At 55.7% G+C, this 19,424-nt stretch overlaps 1 protein-coding gene across 2 annotated transcripts; it reads right to left on the bottom strand.

Annotated features, from left to right (window-relative positions):
- Nucleotides 1–700: 700 nt before the first annotated feature.
- RNPEP (arginyl aminopeptidase) lies at nt 701–13,332 on the bottom strand. Of its 2 annotated transcripts, none has more exons than XM_019638066.1 (11): nt 13,069–13,332; nt 10,802–10,942; nt 10,378–10,526; nt 7,602–7,718; nt 6,811–7,046; nt 5,144–5,257; nt 4,268–4,380; nt 4,017–4,125; nt 2,847–3,071; nt 1,871–2,013; nt 701–1,164 (listed from the first exon to the last, which is right to left on the bottom strand). In XM_019638066.1, the coding sequence occupies exons 3-11, from the start codon at nt 10,500–10,502 to the stop codon at nt 1,006–1,008; spliced, it is 1,341 nt and encodes a 446-aa protein (XP_019493611.1). In that variant the 5' UTR covers nt 10,503–10,526; nt 10,802–10,942; nt 13,069–13,332; the 3' UTR covers nt 701–1,005. The 2 variants fall into 2 exon arrangements, with proteins under 2 accessions (XP_019493611.1, XP_019493610.1); XM_019638065.1 differs by lacking the exon at nt 13,069–13,332 and adding an exon at nt 12,288–12,723.
- Nucleotides 13,333–19,424: the final 6,092 nt, after the last annotated feature.

Below are 19,424 nucleotides of genomic sequence, written 5' to 3'. Positions count from 1 at the left end.
GGCTACACACGGTAGCCCATGGCAACCCACTGCCACAGGGACTGCAGCCTACGCCGTCGCCGGCGACTCACGTCAGCCCAGCTCCAGGTTGAGCTGTTGTTCAGCATCTTAGCTGTAGAGGGCGCAGTGTCCCTGACCCTCATGTGGGATCCGAACTGGGGCCCTGCTGCTCACCTCTGGCGTCCCAAGCCAGCTCTTAACCAGCGCGCCACTCGGGCAGCCCCAACTTAAATATATTTAAAATTTTTCTCAGCAACCCTCCCCTCATCCCACACCCCAAACCTAGGCTGCTAACTACTTAGGTCCCCACTAGAAACTAGGGAACCAGAAGTGAGACCCATTCTGACTAGGACAGCATCACACATGAAGTTATCATGGCTGGAGGCAGGCGAGGCCCAGGGCGGTGGAGGCTACAGGGGCCACAAGGCCACTTATCTCAGGGAGGACAGGGAGGAGCCTGCAGGTGGAGCCTACCTGCCTCGGGGAGGGCTGGGCTGCCGCTCGTTTGCACACTTTTCCTGAACAGCCACGCTACAGCCATGCTGCTGCACTGTTCATATGCACGTGTGGCACCCCCTCCTGCTACAGCCTGGGAGCTCCCTAAGGACAGGGGTCTCCCCCAGTTAGTCTCAGGACACCTGCACATGAAGGGGACACCTGAGGGAAGGAATTTCATAGTCACTCAATCTAAAACTCCAACTTAAACACTTTTCACTTTAAAATATTTATTAAAATAAAGGTTAAGCCAGAAAAAAATGCCAGAATGCATCTCTTTGCGAACGACTCAGGAACCAGCAAAAACAGAAGCCTCTCTGTTCTGCCCAGACTCTAAGGGGCAGGGAGCCCCGGGAGCCAGGTGGTCCCTGGTATCAGGACTCAGGTCCACAGACTATCCTGAGAGACATAAACTCAGGGATGCGCCTGGGAAACCAGAACTGGGAACAATGATTCTGAAAGCTGCGGTCCCTGGGAAGAGGCGGGGTCCCCACACGTCCCCAGGTGCCGCTAGGTGCCCTTGGGTGTCAAGACCTGCTGCACGTAGTGGACGACATTGCTGTGCAGCTGGGGGGCAGTGGCTGCGAAGGTCTCCTTGGCGAGGGTCCGGGCCGCCTCACTGCCACCCATCATCGCGTGGTACAGCGGGAGTGTATACTTCTGCTTCCCCTGCAAGAAACACACACGCACGGCTGCTGCCGCCTGGCCCCGGGTCTGTCCAGCCCCCCGCCCCACGGCCGGTCCCAGCAGTCCGGGCAGGGGCCCTGGAGCTGGAACGCGGGCTTCCCAGACAAGAGTGTCCTTGCTCTGGCATCGGCTCGGGGCCAAGCATCCCGGCAGAGCGACGTCAGTGCCGCCCCAACGCAGGACAGCATGGGGTGTCTACAGTCAGCAAAACAAGTGGGACCCAAACTCTCGGGAAGCTGTCAGTGGTCGGCAGCCAGCTGACAGCAGACGCCAAGGCTCAGCACAAAAAGCTGAGGGACACGTGAGGTCCGACACTGGCAACAGACGGAAACCCACACGTGCAATTCACATCCATGCGAGTCAGCCACTTAGCCAGTCCCCGAAGACCAGAGGCTGCTGGGAGGAGCCTCCCGGGGGCTCAGGGCCTCCACGCCGGCGCCAACAGCCGTGGGACGCCAAGCCTGCTCTGAAGTCTGAGGACCGGCATCCGAACTGCCCGACGCAGCCCCAGCAGGGCAGCTCTGCCGGGCGACCGGACACCCAAGTGCCAGGCTCCCCAGGGAGCGGGAACCTGTGGTCTCACGGTCGCTTGTCCCCTGTCCCCTGTCCCCCCTGCCGAGACCCGCGCCCAGCTCTGGGCTGGCTCCCCTCCCACGCGGGGCCACCAGGCGCACGGCGGGGCACCCACCTGACTCTGCAGGAAGTCCCTCACTTTCCAGAAGTCCTCCTGGTGGTCGTTCTTCAGGACGATTTGGCCCCATCGCAGCCGCAGCTCTGCGTTGCGTGCCTGGGAGATCCTCGGGTACGTGTCTCCCAGTTTCTTCATGTTCCCTGGGAAAAACAGGGTGTCTTTTGTAATTTTTTAATTTTTCGATTACAGTTTTACAGTAGTTCCAGGGTTACATCACGGTGATCAGACATCTAGGTACCTACCAGAGTGACCCCCCAATAGGTACAGTACAGACAGGGGTTATCGAGGCGACCTTGCCAGCAAAGCCCGGGGTCCGCATCCTAAGACGTGTGTCGACCTCAGGCACCCGGAGTGGCTTCAGGGGGTCCCGACCGCCCATCTCACTCCTCAGCCCGCCCACTCGATGTTCCGAAACGGTAAGAAAGTCCTGTGCTCACAGGTGCCTTAATTTCTGGGCCTCTTCCACCGAATGTCCCCAACAGTGTCACAGACTGACCCTGTTACTCCTGGATTATAGCATGTGAACCCCTGAAGACTCGGCCCCACTTTTCTCCAGCCTACGTCATCATGGCTTTCACAGGACACCCCCAGTGGAGCTGGCTCCTGGCAGAGCAGCAAACAGGCTGAGCACGTGGAGGTGGGGGCCGCGGCCACCTGGGGCCACATCATCACAGCCCCTACGCCAGAGTCACGAGGACTAAGCGACGCAACAGATGTGAGAGCTTAGACGAGTGACCGGCCGGGCCCGGGCCCGCTCGATGCTGGCTCGACGCCCCGCGCCCCGCAGCACTCGTGCGTGACCTGCATCCTTCTGCCCGACGAGCGCTGTGTCCACCTGCTGCCCCCCTCTGACACCTGGCAGTCGCCCGGGAGCAAGCGTCACAACTTCTCTGAGTCTCCCTCGGGCCCGACAGAGAGCCCTGCCCAAGGGGCTGGATTCCCGATGGCGAAGACATCACCCTCTTGTTCTCACCGGGAGGGAGAGGGGATTTCTGCAGGATCTTATCTAGGAAGTACACCAGCTGGTAGGTCTTCCAGGCGGAGATGGCCACAGCCTCGATGGCCTTCATGTCCAGCTTCTCTGCAGCCCACAGCTGGGCGAGCGCTTCGGCAGGCTTCATGAGCGAGTCCCCAGGGGACAGGTCAGGGAGGTAGGGCGGCCAGCCAGGGGTGTTCAGCCACCGATCAAACTCAAAGCCTGGAGAGAAGATACTGTCAGAACCTGTGCAGCCTCCCAGGCAACTCGGCCAAGCGGCTCCCCAGGCCTCAGGCCACCTGCCTCTGCACCCACACTCTGGCTGTTCACGGCTCTGAGCTGCAGCAGGGTCCCCGTCACCGCCTGGACACTGTCACATAGACGGGACTGCCCCTTTCCTGCAGTGAAAGTGCTGTCTGCTGACCGAACCAAGCGGACGGGTGCCCCACGTCTCTCCCTGACGGCCACGGCTGGGGCTCTGGGCCAGGCCCCTGGGTCCCTATGCCGGCCGGCCACAAGCAGGAGGACCTGGCATGTCCGCTCCCCTCTCTGCGCCTCGTTTTATGTACGCGGGGGGAGGCCCTGCCTTAGTCGGCAGCGATGAGATTAAACAAACACATGAGGAGCTCCACACGCTGCCCGCTGCACAGCAGCCACTCCGCAATTATTAGCTGCTTGCGACGGAGGCTCACGGCCTTGCCGTGTGGGCCTCTGACCAGAGTGAGCGCTGCCGCCATCCGGGTAGCCCAGCTGTCAGCGCAGGCGGCCTCCTCCGCCAAACCCGCGAGCTGGCTCAGCGCTCACAGCATGAGGGGGTGTCTAACGGCTGCATCATCTGTGCGGGCGCTCTCCACTCTCTTAGGGATCAGGCAGCAGGCAGCAGTAGCACGTGCCCTGTGCGGGAGGCCGTCCCAGGCTTGGCTTGGGCAGCTCTGGGCCAAGCTAAGGGTCTGCCCATGTGGCCCGGGGTGAAGCAAACGAGAAGGCGAGTAAGGAAACATGCGGGAGAAGACGAGGCAAGAGCACAGAGAGCCGTCATGCGGCCGCCTGAGGCCGACCCCCAGAGCCAGCTGCCGGTGACTCGGAGCCGGTGTCCCCCACCCCGTCCGTCCAGGCGCAGACGAGCTGTGATTCCACCCGCGAGCCCATGGGCCGGCCCCTGCTCACCTGGAATGGCGTCCACGCGCCGTGCCTTCAGCTCCGGGAAATACTCCAGGTAAAAGTCCAGGAGGTCCTCGGCTAAGATGCTCTGGAACTTAAACTCATCAACATAGGCCTGTAAGGGGGCATGTCCATCTCAGCGGCGCCAGCGCCCACGGGAGGGCAGCCCACCCCTCGGGCTCCTCCTGTGCCCTCATCTCCGGCCCAGCCACGCTGGCCTCTCGTCTTCCTTCTCCCGACCTTGGAGTGGACAGTACCTTGAGGAACTTGTCAAACTGGTCCAGGTCACCCACCAAGTGGGCCAGGTAGGAGACAAAGCAGAAGCCTTTCTCGTAGGGCGTCTCGTTGTAGGTGTCGTCTGGGTCCACACCTGGCAGAGGACAGCAGACAACACCTGAGCATGTGCACCTGTCACCCTTGCGGTTTTGCTCAAGCGCCAGACTCCGCGAGTAACTGGAAGAGGTCAGAGCCAGCTTCCTTGGGGACAGAAGGTGGGACTCCAGGCCCACCCCAGCCTTCCTCCTCAGGTGACCGGAAAGGGCCGGTAACTGTGGGCCTTCTAGGAGCACAAGGAACCAGCCTTCCAGGTTCCTGGTGGGCTCCACAGATGCCTCGGACACAGTGCAGGGCTCGGGGCCCTTCCAGCCCCACTGATCACCACCTAGAGCCTCCTCCTCTCCCAGAACAGCGAGTGGTTCTAGCCAAAAATAGTCACGAGTCTACAAGACGTTCACTCTCACAGTGCCATCAAGGACCGCTATCTTCCACCGTACGAGGGCGTGAGATTAGTCACATGTGGAACTAAAGAGCAAGGCTAGAACACCAAGCACGCGACCTTGGACAAGTCATTCAGCTCAATGGTGCTCGGTCACACACTCTACAGACCCACGGTCTGGCTGGAGGACACAGTGGAATGCCAAGAGCCCTGTAAGGTGACAGGGGCAGAGCTGCACACATGCAGCCGAAGTCACCCAGGACGCACGGTCCAGACACAGCTCCCACGGGCCGCGAGCCAGGACGGCTGAGCCCGCTCTGGGGCTCCAACCCCAGGACAGTACCCTCGGTTTCGTACTGACCGACATGCAGCCCGCCTGGGGGCGGGGTGGGGGGGTGCCAGGCAGAGGCTCCAGCACCTGGTTCAATCACCACGCGGAGCTTGTTGAGCGGGTTTTCCTCGCCGGCGATGTCCATGTGCTGACGGAGAAGGGCCCGCCCCGTGGCAGCTTCCAAGCAGGTGTAGGCAGCCCCTGGGCAGAGGGAACCAGAGGCCCCAAGACCCGTCAAACACAAGTCTGCGGTCCTGGCGGGACAGGCTTGCTGCCCCCTGGTGGCCACGAGGAGAACGACATCCCTGCGCCCAATGCCGCCCCTCCTGGGGACCCCAGGACAGAACGGGACTGCACCCCAGCTCCCTGGGCCACACAGGGTCTGGTCAGCTCAGGCTGTCAGTCTCTCCCAGACCAGCAGACGGGGAGCCACACTTTGTCCTGTGACAGTTACCTTTCCCTACCCCTGTATTTTTATTGGTAGTAATATATTTGGTGATAGTAATTTCATCTTTTATGAAAGCAGATTATTTTCATCTGATTGCTCCCATCGGGCAAGAGACACTATCACCCCAAATTTTTCTACGGGTGTCTACATCTCCTTCTGGCTCTAAAAGTGAGGGTGGGAAGCGGTCCAGGGGTTTGAACAGCCACCCCTGCTGCTACGAGAACCTCTGACTCTGGGCCAGTTGCTGACTCTCGCACCCTCAGCGTCCTCATTGCCCAGGATAACGACAGTTACAGGGTTCTCGGTGGCTGGTTACGACGCTCACAAACGGGGTCTTGCTCTGTTTTCTGGACGCACGTGTCGATTTGTGCAAACTTTCTGGGAGGCAGGGGACAGTATGTGCTCAAAACGCCTTTAAAACGTTCACATCCGGAAAGTAAGTTTCTAGGAATTCATGTTTATCAAAATCATCCAAGACGTGCATGAACGTTTACATGCAGAGATGTTTGTCAAAACATCACTCACTGGAAAACTGAAACAGCCTAGGTATGTAACAACGGGAGACTGAATGAATTATGAAACGTCTGTCCTGTGCAGCTGCAGAAGAAAATATAATGACCTGGGGAAATGTTGATTAAGTTTAAAAAAAGAGGCAGCTGTAAAACCACGCATGGTCTGAGGGTTCACACACGCATAGAACTGTCTGAAGGGCACACACCGATTGTCCCTGAACAGCGAGACGACAGGTAAGTATTTCTTGGTGTGCTTCTCCATATATGCCAAAATAGGTTTTGGTCAGAGAAATAATAATAAATGCTGTATTTCTGAAAGCACCTGAGACACAGCAGGTCTTCAATAACGAGACAGCACTGAGCCAGTATTTTAAACGCACACCTGGGCTCAGCTCGAGCGTGTGTCCTCACTGGCTCCGCGGCTTGGGCACATTTCTATACTCAGTCACAGAGAACTCACACACACCAAGGAGACACTAAGATCTGGTCCACAGGACCACTGCGGAACTGGCGAATGGTGCGTTTTCCACCATGTCTAGTACAAAGCTGGTAGGTACGTGGGCAGGTGACAACGATCTGACTGACTAGTTAACAGCCTCACTACGGAGGTGACAGCCGGGCCACTCTCCTGCAGGGCCGCCTGGCTGCAGGGAGAACACAGCAAGTGTGGCTGCAGCGTAGGTGCAGGGGACGCCGTTAGCTCCGCAAGCAGCTATTCGGTCCACGCGCTTAGGAGACCCTCCGCCCTTCACGCCCACGTCAGCCCGGTGCCACCATCCTGGGAGCTGGCTCACCAAACAGGACTGTGGAGATCCTTCTCTGGGCATACATGGTGAACCCCTCGTTGAGCCAGAATTCGCCCCAGTTGGCATTGGTGACCAGGTTCCCAAACCAGCTGTGGGAGATCTCATGGATGATGACGTCGGCCAGCGAGCGGTCCCCTGCCAGCAGGCAGGGGGTGACGAAGGTCAGACAGGGGTTCTCCATTCCTCCAAACGGAAAGGACGGCGGCATGAAGAGAAGGTCGTACCTGCAGGGGTGGCGGGGGGTCAGGCGGGGCCGGCTCCCCAGGGCAGACCCGCCCCCTTCCCGCCAAGGCCCTCTCTCAGCCTCGTTCCACACCCTGCGATGCAGCCACCAGACAGGCCGCGAATGACCCCGGGCAGGTGCTGAGATGACGCCAGGCTCCTGGGTCCCCAGCAGCCTCGTCAGCCCCCCGACACACCCCAACCCCTAGGCCTGCTCTCCAAACCTTCTGCCCCGTTCTCCCTCCAAGCACCTGAGCTCACCTGTGGCCAACTCAGGGTCACAGAGGCCCTGCAGAGCCACCTCTCTGAGGGGTCTACAGTCGGAGGGGGTTAGAGGGAAACGTGGGGTGGGGGCTGCCGCCAGCGGCCAGGGGAGCTAAGTCCGCGGGCACGAGGCCCGCTGTCATCACGTCCCTGGCCTCCGCTCAGGGTCCCCTCCTCAGCAACAGTGCGTGTGGCCCGGCTCACCCCGTCACCTCTGGGGATGGGGACAGAGGGGGACCCCAGGATTCAGGGGACAGCGGGGAGGCAGGACACGATCGGCAATGAGAACACACCTTCCCCACACGTACGGCCCAAAAAGCTTCTCTCCCGTTGCCAGGAATTCTTCTATCACCCCATCGTACTCCTCCTTGGCGGCCCCGATCAGGCAGGGCTCGGCCCACACCCGGCTCCTGACAAGACAGCAGAGAGGGCAGACTGGTGTCTACAGACCGTCCAGGGGACCAGACCCTGAAAACATCTGTAGAAAAACGGGCCTCCGTCTCGCGTTGGAGCCGCATGAAGGTAACAGTGCGGGCAGTCCGAGGCAGGAGCTGCGAGGCCAGCTCACCAGCATGGGTCCAAGAGCCCCGAGCGGCCTCGTGGGATGGACGCGGAGCAGAAAACGGGTGACACACAGGCTCAGCGACAAACCTGGCTAAGAGGGGAGGCAGAGGGGCTGTGCTCCGAGGGGGAGGGGAGGAGAAAGGGGGGACGAGAGAGACGGAGAGAGACACACACGTGTGTGCAAGCACAGTTAGGGGTTCAAAGGAAAGCAAGCGCCCGAGTGGGGGCTGCCAGCGGCGCGGTGAAGACACTGGGCTTCACACGGAGGACGGACCCCTGATCACAGCCCAAGGGGAAAGGAAAGGTGAGGGCAGGAAGCTGATGTCATCACATCTGACAGATGAAATGTGCCCCAGCAAGGCTGCCCTGCCCGCCGGGAGCGAGGGCTGGGTCTGCGTGTGAAGCCGGCGAGAGCGGTCAAGTCTGAAACAGCTGGGGAGAGGGAGGCGGACAGGTAAGTTAGGGTGTGGGGGGATGCTGAATGCACACCTGTAGTTGAAGATGACACTTAGAGTTATCTTGAAAATCACACAAATATCTATTTCAACTTTAATTTCAAGTTCTCCCAAGAAACCTGAAATGTGTGGCGGCAGCACGCGCAGCTTCACGATTTCCTCCGTGTCCCAAGCCCAGGTACGAAGTGAGAACGGGAAGGCGAGGGGCTGGGACCTGACACGTGTCAGCGAGAGTGGCCAGGCCAGGGGCCCAGGAGCCTGAGGGGCAGGCGGAGGGACGCGGTGGGGCGAGGCCACCAGGGCGCCGACAGGTCAGCAGGGTGGGGTCAGACTGACCGAGGCCAAGGGGCCTGCAGTTTGCAATAAGGTACAGGTCACAGCAATGGCTGGGAGGCCACAGGCGCTAGAGACTGGCCGTGAGTGCGGAGGCTGAGTCGCTGCAGAATCCCTGAGCAGAGGCGGCCGAGGCGCCATGAAGCCACCCTCAGCCCCGGGCGCTGGAAGGGCCAACCACCTGGAGAAAAGTCACCAAAGATCATGTGACAGGGCAGCAGGCTGAGGAAGAGACCCCGTAGGAGTCGGTGTCTGCAAGGAACCACTCTGTGACCCTCCGTCCCCAGCCCGGGAGCCATAATTAATGAAGTCCCTGGACTCAAGAACTTGGGTTTCCTACAGGCGGGAGGCTGAGGCCACTCGGGGCACACCCACGACATCGCCGCCAGCACAGGCTCCTGTCAGAAAATACTAGGACGCTCTCAGTCAAGCTGGACTCTCACCAGCAGGTTCTAGTGCAAAATTTAAACCAGAAACACCTGGAGCTGAATTCCAGCCCTGCCACCTATGGGACGTGGCACAAACCACTTCACCAAAGCCTGTCTGCCTATCTGCAAAATGGGGACAGTACTACCTCCCTCATTCGAGTCTGTGTACAGATTAGAAGAGATGATACATAGTGGGGTACGGGGGAGACCCAACCCTCTCTTCTGCCCAGCATTTTCCTGTGGTGACGGACGGGGTTTGGTGGCACCTTTTGCCGGACACCCTCCCAGGTGACACCCCCCACCAAGACCCTAAGATGTGATCCGTGAGGCAAGGACTGTCCACCTGATGGAGAAGGAGTCAGCCCATCAGCAGCTAAATGTCTGTCACCTGGTTGGATGTACTATGCTGTCATTTTATTACAGAGGGGTCAAAACTCATTATTATCCAGTGTCTACGCTGCTCTCTCGCTCCCCATTAATAGTTCACACTCTCCCTGACGGAACCTTCACGAGAGCGAATTCTCTAAAACGATACTCCTTTGGTCACCTACTGCCCTGTCTATCAGGAGAACAGCCCTCCCTGAAAGCAAGGTAGCTGATCCGTCAAGGCTGTGGTGCTGTCCTGACGGTTTGGGGGACACAGGTGTCAATGGAGTCCCATCAAGTGTCCCCTCTGAGACCCAGGAGGGAAGGCCCGTGACCCCAGCAGAGCTATGGAGCCAGCTATGAGGCCCGAGGCTGGTAACTAGTCCTGCCAGGGACCCCACCTCCTTCAGAAACCGAGGGCAGGGCCAGTGACAGAGGCAGAGACAGCGTCCCGCTGTCTGATCCTCTCACATCAGGAAGAAGCTACCCTGGCAGGTAACACGGTGGCCAGGGCTAAGCTGTGCTCCAGCTAGCCACCTAACTCCCTGCAGGTCCGTGTCACTTGCCTCCCTAGAGGGAGACAATGAGATTAAGGTCGTGTATTTCCAGGAACCAAGTGCTAGAGAAATCAGGAACAAGTTAATCGAGATACTAGAAGGGGATTTAGAGCTTAAAGACACTAAAACAGATCAATTTTTCTAGAACTGCAGCCCAAGCCCCAGCGTCGCTCCGCAGGTGGCCCAGGACAGCAGCGACCCCACTGCAGACACAGGATTCGAACTGGCAGGGAGGAGAGAGACAAGGAGACCGTCCTCTGGCTGACTCAGGCCTCACGTGTCCAAACGCTGCAGATGGCACCGCTCAGAGGCCTCGGAGCCTCAGGCGCCAACCTGATGACCCTGCCTACGATCTGTGTCTCCTACCTGGGTCCAACTTCTGCCGAAACCAGATCTCCAATGGCCAGAGCTACCAGGTAGGAGGGGATGGGCTGGCACATCTGGAAGAAGAATGTGTTGGGACCTCTCTTCTCCCAGGTGTCAGCACTCATCACGGCTGTGAAGCCATCCGGGACCTGACAACAGAGAAAGCCTCCTGCTCAGGAGCTGGAAGCGTGGCCGAGCTGCGACCTGCGACCTGCGACCTGCACAGCCATGGCAGTGAGCTGAGGTCCACCTGCAGGAAACCAAGTGGGCTGCACGGATGGGTTTAGCAGGTAACGTTTCTGCACGTGGAGGAATTTTCAGAGCTACCACCGGATGGGTGTCACAGTCTGCCCACGGAGACACGGCCTCCTGGACGCGAAGGTCTAGTTCCAGTCCCAAGGGCAGGTCCCCTGTGGCCCCTTACCTCGATCAGGGCCGAGTACGTGTACTTTACGGCAGGAGTGTCGAAGCACGGGAAGAAAGCCCGGTTCAGCACCGCCTGGCCCTGGGTGTAGACAAAGGGCTTCTCCTTCCCTGCTGTCTGCTCGGGAGCCAGCCAGCACACCTAAGAGAGCAGAGGCCAAGTCAGAACGGACGCCCGACATGAGCTTGCTGCAGCCAGCACACCTAAGAGAGCAGAGGCCAAGTCAGAACGGACGCCCGACCTGCGTGTTTGTTTCTTTCTCTTTTAATGACATTAAGGAGAAAGAAGCCAGAGGCAGTGCGTACGCTATAGAAAGAGTGTGAGGTCTGGGATAAGGTAAGAGCCCTTGCTGGGAGGGGGCAATGAGGCAGGGCTAAAGACCAAGTGCCACCAACACAGACCTTCATGCTGCAAAGGACAGTGCTTTGTAAAGCGTGGATCTTGGCCAGCATTGTCTTAGTGTTGATATTTAATTTTAGGTGTCACTTGTAGTAGGCAAATTCAGCGAGGGCTTAATTTTTCCATTATCCTGTCTAATCTCTACTTCCTGCCCCAAACCAGGAACCAGAATATAACAGAGGAACCAAACGCATTTCCAGATGTTGCTGTCCCTAGGGAGCCCTGGGTTTTTTCCTTTGCCTTAGCGGTCGATTTGCATTGCTTTGAACTTTCATTTTTAAAACAAGTTCTATCACAGGTTCCTTCATCCCCCAAGTGGTGAAAGAGGGAACCAGCTGCAGGAGCAAAAGATGAACTGCTGGCCAGATAAACCCACTGGCTGAAAGCAAGCAGCCTGCTACTGTGCAGCCTGGAACCCACCCACCTCAGGGAGGACTTCCCACCACAGCCTTAGGACCCTCCATGGCAGGGGCGTGGGGGAGGTGTTCTGACTTGCAGATGTTACCACATCTTATTTACAATATCCACCCCCACCCCCACCCTTTTAAGACTTACGAGTCAATCAATCGAGAGAAAACCACCTTATTATAAAGCCTCCTACACGCCAATTCTCTGTTTTACTGAAATTCTTTTCTTAAGCGAATCCAGGGATTCACAGAACGAAACTAAAATTAAGTATCCGGGTTCAGAGTTGTTTCAGCCTGTGGCCCTAACAAGGGCACCAAGAAAAAAAGGTCCGAGTCAGCACCGGACAACGTTCACTTCAATGTATGAATAGTTCCGTATTCAGAAAGCCGCTGAGGACAAGGTTCCCTCCCTCCGCGGAAAAGGACACCAGCCACGTGATGTGCTGGGAGGCACTGAGAGGACCTGAGGGATAATCTGGACAGGTCACTGCAACCGAAGGGAGGACAGGCCGGGGCGCTGGAGAGGACAGTGGTGCCCAGCGCGGAGGAGGGCAACCCGGGCGGCCTGCCTGGAGGAGGGGGCACGGAGGGCTCCGGGCCTCCGGGGCCGCGCGGTGGGGGCCCCCTCCTCCCGCTCTGCCGAGGCGCCTGCACACCTGGGCGGACACCTGCACACTCACCCCGGGCCCCGCCCCGACGACGCGGTAGGTGAGCAGCACTTGGAAGCGCTCCCCCGCGGGCCGGGGCTGCGGGAAGGACAGGCACAGCGCGCTGCCGTAGCGCGCGAAAGGCCGCACGTGGAAGCGCACGGGCTCCTCGGGGCCGGACGGCTCCCGCCGCAGCGCCGCCGCGGTCACCTCCAGGCTCGGGTGCGAGTCCAGCCGCAGTTCGGCCGCGCCCGCGGGCGCCAAGCAGCGCAGGTCCAGCGCGGCCGAGCCGCTCAGCGTGCGGCTCCCGAAATCCGCCCGCAGGTCCAGGTGCACGTGCAGCAGCTGGAAGTCCCGGAAGCTGGACGCCGAGGCCACGTCCACGGCCCGCGCGGAGTGCAGCGCCCGCGGAGCCCGGCCCGGAGGCCCGCCGCTCGCCATGGTGCCGCCGACTGTGGCGCAGGCCCCGCCCCCGCGCCCTGCGCGCCGAGGCCACGCCCCGGGACACAGCCGAGTCCTCCAGCTGACCCTGCCCCCCAGGAAATCGGCGGGGCCACGCCCCCCCCAATCAGAGCCGGGACCACACCCGTCCCGGAGATTTTCATAAAGGGGAATAGTAGCCTGGTATGTTTCCTCGCCTTGTAGTCTTAAATTTTTTATTTTATGAGTTGCATATGGTAGTGTTTTTTTTTAAGGCAATGTTAGTTTTCTGTTTTCATCTTACTGATTAGTGAAATCCAAAAATTCTGGAAAACCCCTGTTGTGTGGCATTGAGCACAGCGCTTGGTGCCCATTAGACGTTCAGTGCATCTACCTTCAGCTCGCTCTCCGATGCAGTGCTTTCTGCTGAGCGCCCGCCATGCAGCCATTAGGCCGCGCGCGGCAGATCCAGTTGAATGAGCCTGGCGCAGGCTCGGTCCTGCGCTCCGTCTCGCTGCCGGTCAGGGCGTGACCGTTCCGTGCGGTGCAGCGATCACCTGGGAAGAGCAGAGCGCGCTGGGACGCAGGGAGGGACACCCAGCCTGGGCTCCCGGGCGAATGCTGCTGAGGGAAGAAGGCCTGCTCCCCTCGGCTGTAGGTACAAACATTTTAAAATTAAAAAAATTAAAAAAACATTTCCGGAGTTATTACGGTTCTCCTTTTAGGGCCAACTTCTTCCTGGGAACATGAGTGGGCCCGTTCCTGTCATTCTCACTTTGCTTCCTGTGTGGCTCCCACATGTCTGGTTTGCGTCCAGATGGTATCAGATGGTATCGTAACCACCCACTCACAGCACAGAGTCCGGAAGACCTCTGCAGAAAGACACCATGACGACAGGCGACCTCCGCCTCCAACTGCTTTCGCTATTGATTGACTGACTGACTTCTGAATGTTCAGAAAGTAACACATCTTGGACATTTCAAAATAATGGCTGGAAATCTTCCAGAACTGATGCAAAGCATGGTTCTATAGATTTAAAAGTAACAACAAATTCCAAGCAAAAAAAATTAAAATTAAAATAAACCTAAATATGGACATGTTTTAGTTAAATTGAGGAAAACATAGCCAAAGAAATAAAACAGATTACTTACGAAAGAATGACAGGTAGAAACTGGACCAACAGCCGACCTCTCATTAGCAACAAAGCCAGAAAATATCTTCAAAACAATGGGGAAGAAAACATCAGCTTAGCACTGTATATTCAGCTAAACTATTATTCAAGGATGAGAGCAAAACAGATTTTTAGGTAACAAAAATTGAGCATTTACCACCAACAGACGCCCACAAAAGGCATTCTAAAGGAATTACTTCAAGAAGGAAAATTATCACAGAAAGATGGAATGAGACCAAAAAGGAAGAGCCAGCAAAAAAAGGGGGAACCTCTGAAGATCTTCCCCTGCCGGGCCCACAACTGAGAATTACGCAGCCCCGAGCAGCAGCAGTGCCAAGGCTGAAAACTGCAGCTGACACCCCTGGAAGACAACTGGTGTCTCCCTTTGGAACCATGTTCACTGTCTAGAGCAGGGGTCGGCAAACTGTGGCTCACGAGCCACTTGCGGCTCTTTGGGTACATTTCGTCTCAAAAGTTTGCCCCTGGAAGAGCCAATCCAGTCCCTCACAACAATGTAAAGATTATTCGAGAGCCATAAATATATTTTTACATAATCACCATTATGTGACTAATATCCTTTAAAAATTGTATAAATAAAACTATGACATTTTTATTTTCATTTTCAATTTTACTTCAAAGGCTGCGACTCGCCAGCTGCAGTTTGCTGACCCCTGGAGGCTTTTCCGTCTCAAGTTTTAGAATAAAGGTAAAAGTGTTTTGGGTCTTTATTTAGAAGTTTGGCGATGTTTTTGTGACCAGAACTACACCACCATAGGAACTTAACTCATTTACATCAACTTGCCTGGGGTAAAATTGGTTTCGTTATGTTGTTTCACTTAAAATCAGTTTCCAGGAATTCATGGACAACATTAAATGAGGACTTCCTGTATTTTCAAGATGCTGCCGGTGCCGGTTGAATTCTGGTGTGAAAGCCACAGACACAGGGGCCAACTGTATCTATCAAAGAAACTGAATCTGTAGTTAAAAAGCCTTCCAACAAAGAAAACTCTAGGCCCAAATGAACCCTATCAGACATTTCAGTAAGAAATAATACCAATTTGACACAACCTCTTCCAGAAAATAGAAGAGGTAGAAACACTCAACTCATTTTAAGGTCACCATTGCTCTAATGGCAAAATCAAACAAAGACATCACGAGAAACCTGCAGGCCAACATTCCTCATGACCACGGAGGCAAAAATCATCACCAAATATGATCAAATCCAGAAATATATAAAAAGGACAACACATCATGACTTAGAGGGGTTTATCCTTGGAGGACAAGCCTGGTTCAACACTTGAAAATGAATCAAGGTAATTCACCACATTAACAGATTAAAGAAGGAAAACCATGTGCTAATCTCAGACACAGCAAAAAGGATTTGACAAAATCCATTCATGACCCAAACAAACAAACACTCAGCAAAGCAGGAAGAGAAAGGAACTGCCTCAGTCTTATAAAGAGAATCTACAAAAATTCTACTGATGACGTTATCCTTAACGGTGAAGAATGAATACTGTCCCTTCCAGACAAGGGGGAAGAAGTGGGGCCAAGGGGCCAAGGCAAGGATGGCCTCGCATCTCACTGCTCAGCATCGGTCTGAAGTGCAGGGCGCCAAGGCAAGAAAAAGAAAGGGCAGTCGCTTGGCCTAGAGAGAAAGAAAGCCGTGTCCATCCCAGACAACGGGTGTTTACGAGGAAACCTCATTAAAGAATCTACAAAACAGCTCCTGGAACTAAGTTCATCAAGGTCACAGGGTACAAGGTCAGCGTGCAACAGTCAACTGCATTTCTACTTACAGTAATAAACAATAACACTTGAAAACAATACCATTAAAATAGCACTCTCCAAAAAGAAACACCTAGGTTTAAATCTAACAAAGTGTTATATGCAGGATCCGTATGCTAAAAATGATGAAACTCAAGCCCAATGCAAGTCCCAGCAGGCTTTTTGGGGACATCAACAAGCTCATTGTAAAATGTATGGGGACAGAGACAGGCAAGGAACCCGAGCAGCCGAAACAGCAGTGAGAGAGATGGACAGAGGCTGGAGGACCCACACCACCTGGTTCTGAAGTTACTGTGAAGCTACAGTGTGACGCCAACGAGGAGCAGGCAGACCCACGGATCTGCAGGACAGAACGGAGAACCCGGACCCACACAACTAATTTTTGACAAAGGTGCAAAAAATACTTGCAAATCACGTGTCTGACAAAGGACTTGTATCCACATATATAAAGAACTCTCAAAACCAAACAAAAGGGAAAAAAAGTAGGTGAAAGGTTTGAGCAAACACTTTATCCAAAACATATAAAGATGTCAAGTAAACGTGTAGAGGTGCTCAGCATCACTGGTCGTGAGAGAAATGCGAATTAAAACTCCAAGATACCACCGCGCACCTACAAGAATCGCTCAGTGTATGCTGTCCTCATGACTCAGCAATCCTAGGTATTCACCAGGAGAAATGAAAACATGTCCACACAAAAATCAGCAAGCGAATGATTGTAGCAGTTTTATTCATATCTCCAAAAAATGGCAACAACCCCTATGTCCTCCAGCTGCTGACCGACCGGACGGTGTGCAGTGGGACAGCACTGGGCAATGAGAAGGGACAAACTATTCACTCACATCACAGGGGACTCTTAGGGGCACTTTGGTGAACGACAGAAACCAGGCCCCTGCCTCCACGCTCTGGGATCCCACTTATGGGACACTCTTGAAAAGATAAAACCACAGACAGAAAAAATATATTAGTAGTTGCCAGGGTCAGAGGGAACGGAGGGAAGGGTTGACCACGAAGGGGCAGCATGAGAAATGCCACGAGTGACGTGACTGTCCCGTGTCAAGCCGTGGTGTCAAAATCCACACAGGCCCAGAGTGAACTGCAGTGAATGTAAATTTAAAAATCGGCTGTGATGTAGAAAGATGGAACGCAGCCAGCGACTGTACGTGTCTCACCCACGAATCACGTAACCACACTGATGAAGACAGCCACGGACCCAAACAGCCTCGGGAAATGCTTTGAGGGAACACTGACTGACGCGGTCCCACTGTCCTGCAGTTGGCACATGTGCTTCTCACAGAGCTAGGCACGATTTAGCAGTTCTGCAGGTGCCTTACCTGTAACGAGGATGGAACAAATAAGCAAATGCTCGCAGACAACGAGTCAGGTTTCTAGCTGTCACACAGGAGAGAGGTGGCTAGAACGAACCCTGAACCCTGTGGTGCTGGCTGCCGGCTGCCGCTGGAGGGGCCGCGGGGTTTGCTTCATTTCCATGCGGCACAGAAAGAGGTGTGCAGTGTGTGCCTGGGTTGGAGCTACAGGCATCTATCTCATTGTTTCATCAGTGAAAGGCACCGCAGCCGTAGCAACAAACACACCTAGCGCCCAGGTCTGGGTTTCCGGACACCAATGCCACAGTCGGTGGGTCCGGGGGAGAAGGTGGGGGGGCACACGGATGGGGGCTGTAGCCTCTGGCAGTCTGGGAAGAATGAAGTGCTGGGAGCAAAGTGCAGCGCTGAAGGGTGTGGGGGCCAAGCCGGAGGAAGCAACGTCAGTCCTGGACGGCAGGCCTCCTGGGAAACATGCCCGCGAGTCTGTGCTAACACAGCGAGTGAACGACGGGCCACAGCGCTTACAGGCAGCTTTTCCTCGCAGCACATTCTAACGACCACATGCAGGAGGACTGAGAAAACTGAAAGTCACCATTAGGACACCTCCTGCACAAGCTGGGGGCACAAATCTGAAAACAAATGTGATTATCTGCATAGTTCCAAAGCACCCCCCCCCCTCATATTAATTTAAAAAGGGTAAACTAGTAACAACAGTGGAGGACACCAACAGACATCACCTTTAAGTGACCAAGGCCAGCATCACCAGGACAGACACTGCCTACCCTGACCGACGCAGAGGGGGTATCTGTGTTTCCCTCTACAATAATGCAGAACTTTGAGGGAACATCAAACCCAAACGGAGGGTTTCTTCAAAGTAACACATCACTGCTCTTCAAAAGTACCAAGATCACAAACAAGGAAAGGCTGAGAAGTTGTCACGACTGGAGGAGAATAAGGAGGCGTGACAACTAACGGAGTCTGGGACCATGTATTACGTCATGAACAGAAAACGGGCATTACCAAAATCACGTCTGAGATTCGGTCTGCGGTTCAGAGAACGGATCGAAGCCTCGGTCTGGTCATTGTTTCCCAGTCCTAAGATGCTAGCATGGGGGAGCTGGGCGAGGGGTACAAAGTCCTTCTGCAACTTTACGTGAAACCCCAATTCTCTCAAATCCTCATGAACTAAAAGTACAAAGAAACGCACGGCAGTGCTGGCACCAAGTTCAGGGTCCCAGTTCACGCCGGTGGGAGGGGCGACCAGCCAGGTCGCTGCGCACACGAGGCTCCAACTATAGACGGATGTTTGGTTCCCAGCCGTGTGGACGGCTCAGGGGTGTAACTCCGTTTTTGCGCCTGAAAAACCTAATGCGTTTCTTGGAAAAGCCTCACTTCTAGATGCGGCGCGTGCACCTGCCTGTAATTCATTCATTATTCAGAGTGGCTGCGCGGCTGTCGCCTCTCGGCTCTGCTGCTGCCGGGACACCGGGGACCCAGGGGCGCGGCTGCGCTCCGGAAGTTGTTCAGGATCAGGCTGCACGCGGGACGCCAGGCTGAACGTAGGGAGACGGTGTTTTAGCTAAAACAGACCACAGGGTGGCGCTGAGACCACGCTGTCACCCCGCAGGCATCTCACGTGCGAACAGCAGGGGTCGCTGTAGCCCCGTCTCCCAAGCCTCACTCAGAAACCGCGGCACGATCATCTGACCATAGGGCCCCGTGCTAAGCAAAAAGGGGGAGCAGGTGGGACCTTGCTGATGGGCATTTCAACCCTGAAACCGAGGGAAAACCCATTGTTTCGGGGGAGACGGAGGGAAAACCTCCTTCCTGTTGGCTTGTTTCCCCAGTTATTTGCTTTGGTAATAACTTTTATTCTGGGCTCTACTCTAGCATACCAAAATTAGTTTTAGAATGTTTTTAAATGTTTTAAAGTATTCTAAGAGGACATTTATTAGAGCCTAAACCATCTGGTTTTCTATTATTTGCTGAACTTGTGGAATCTAGGTGTGCGCTCACTGTAAAACTCAACTTTATAGGTTGAAATTTTTCATTGGAAAAAATGTTGGGGAGAAAAGGGAGAGAGAAAAACAGAAACAAAGCCAACCCCTGACGATCCCTTCCTGCTGTGCTGGGTGTGATAGGACAGGGGGACCCGGCCTGGCCAAGCTGCGGAGGCCCTTGACCCAGGTCTTAGGATGAGCCCTCAGAATAAAGGGGGGCAGAGGAAAGGGCATGAGTGAAGCAGCTCGGGGTAGGGGTGGTGGTGGCAAGACGCCTGTGTGGGACACCACAGACGTGCTTGGGAAGCAGCTGTTTCCCCCTTTCTTCCTCTGGCCCCACCTTCAGACAGGACGTGTGGGGAAGTCTTAACCACTGCCTTCAAGGCAAGAGCCTCTCACCCCCGCAGGGCAGGGCAGCCCCCTGCGGGAGGGGCATGGAGCCTGGGGGGACACCGGCTCTGCATTC

Source organism: Hipposideros armiger, unplaced genomic scaffold (assembly GCF_001890085.2).
Source record: "Hipposideros armiger isolate ML-2016 unplaced genomic scaffold, ASM189008v1 scaffold_37, whole genome shotgun sequence".
Taxonomy (NCBI): domain Eukaryota; kingdom Metazoa; phylum Chordata; class Mammalia; order Chiroptera; family Hipposideridae; genus Hipposideros; species Hipposideros armiger.
Note: the sequence above shows the minus strand (reverse complement) of the source record. Positions and strands in the feature narration are given on the sequence as shown.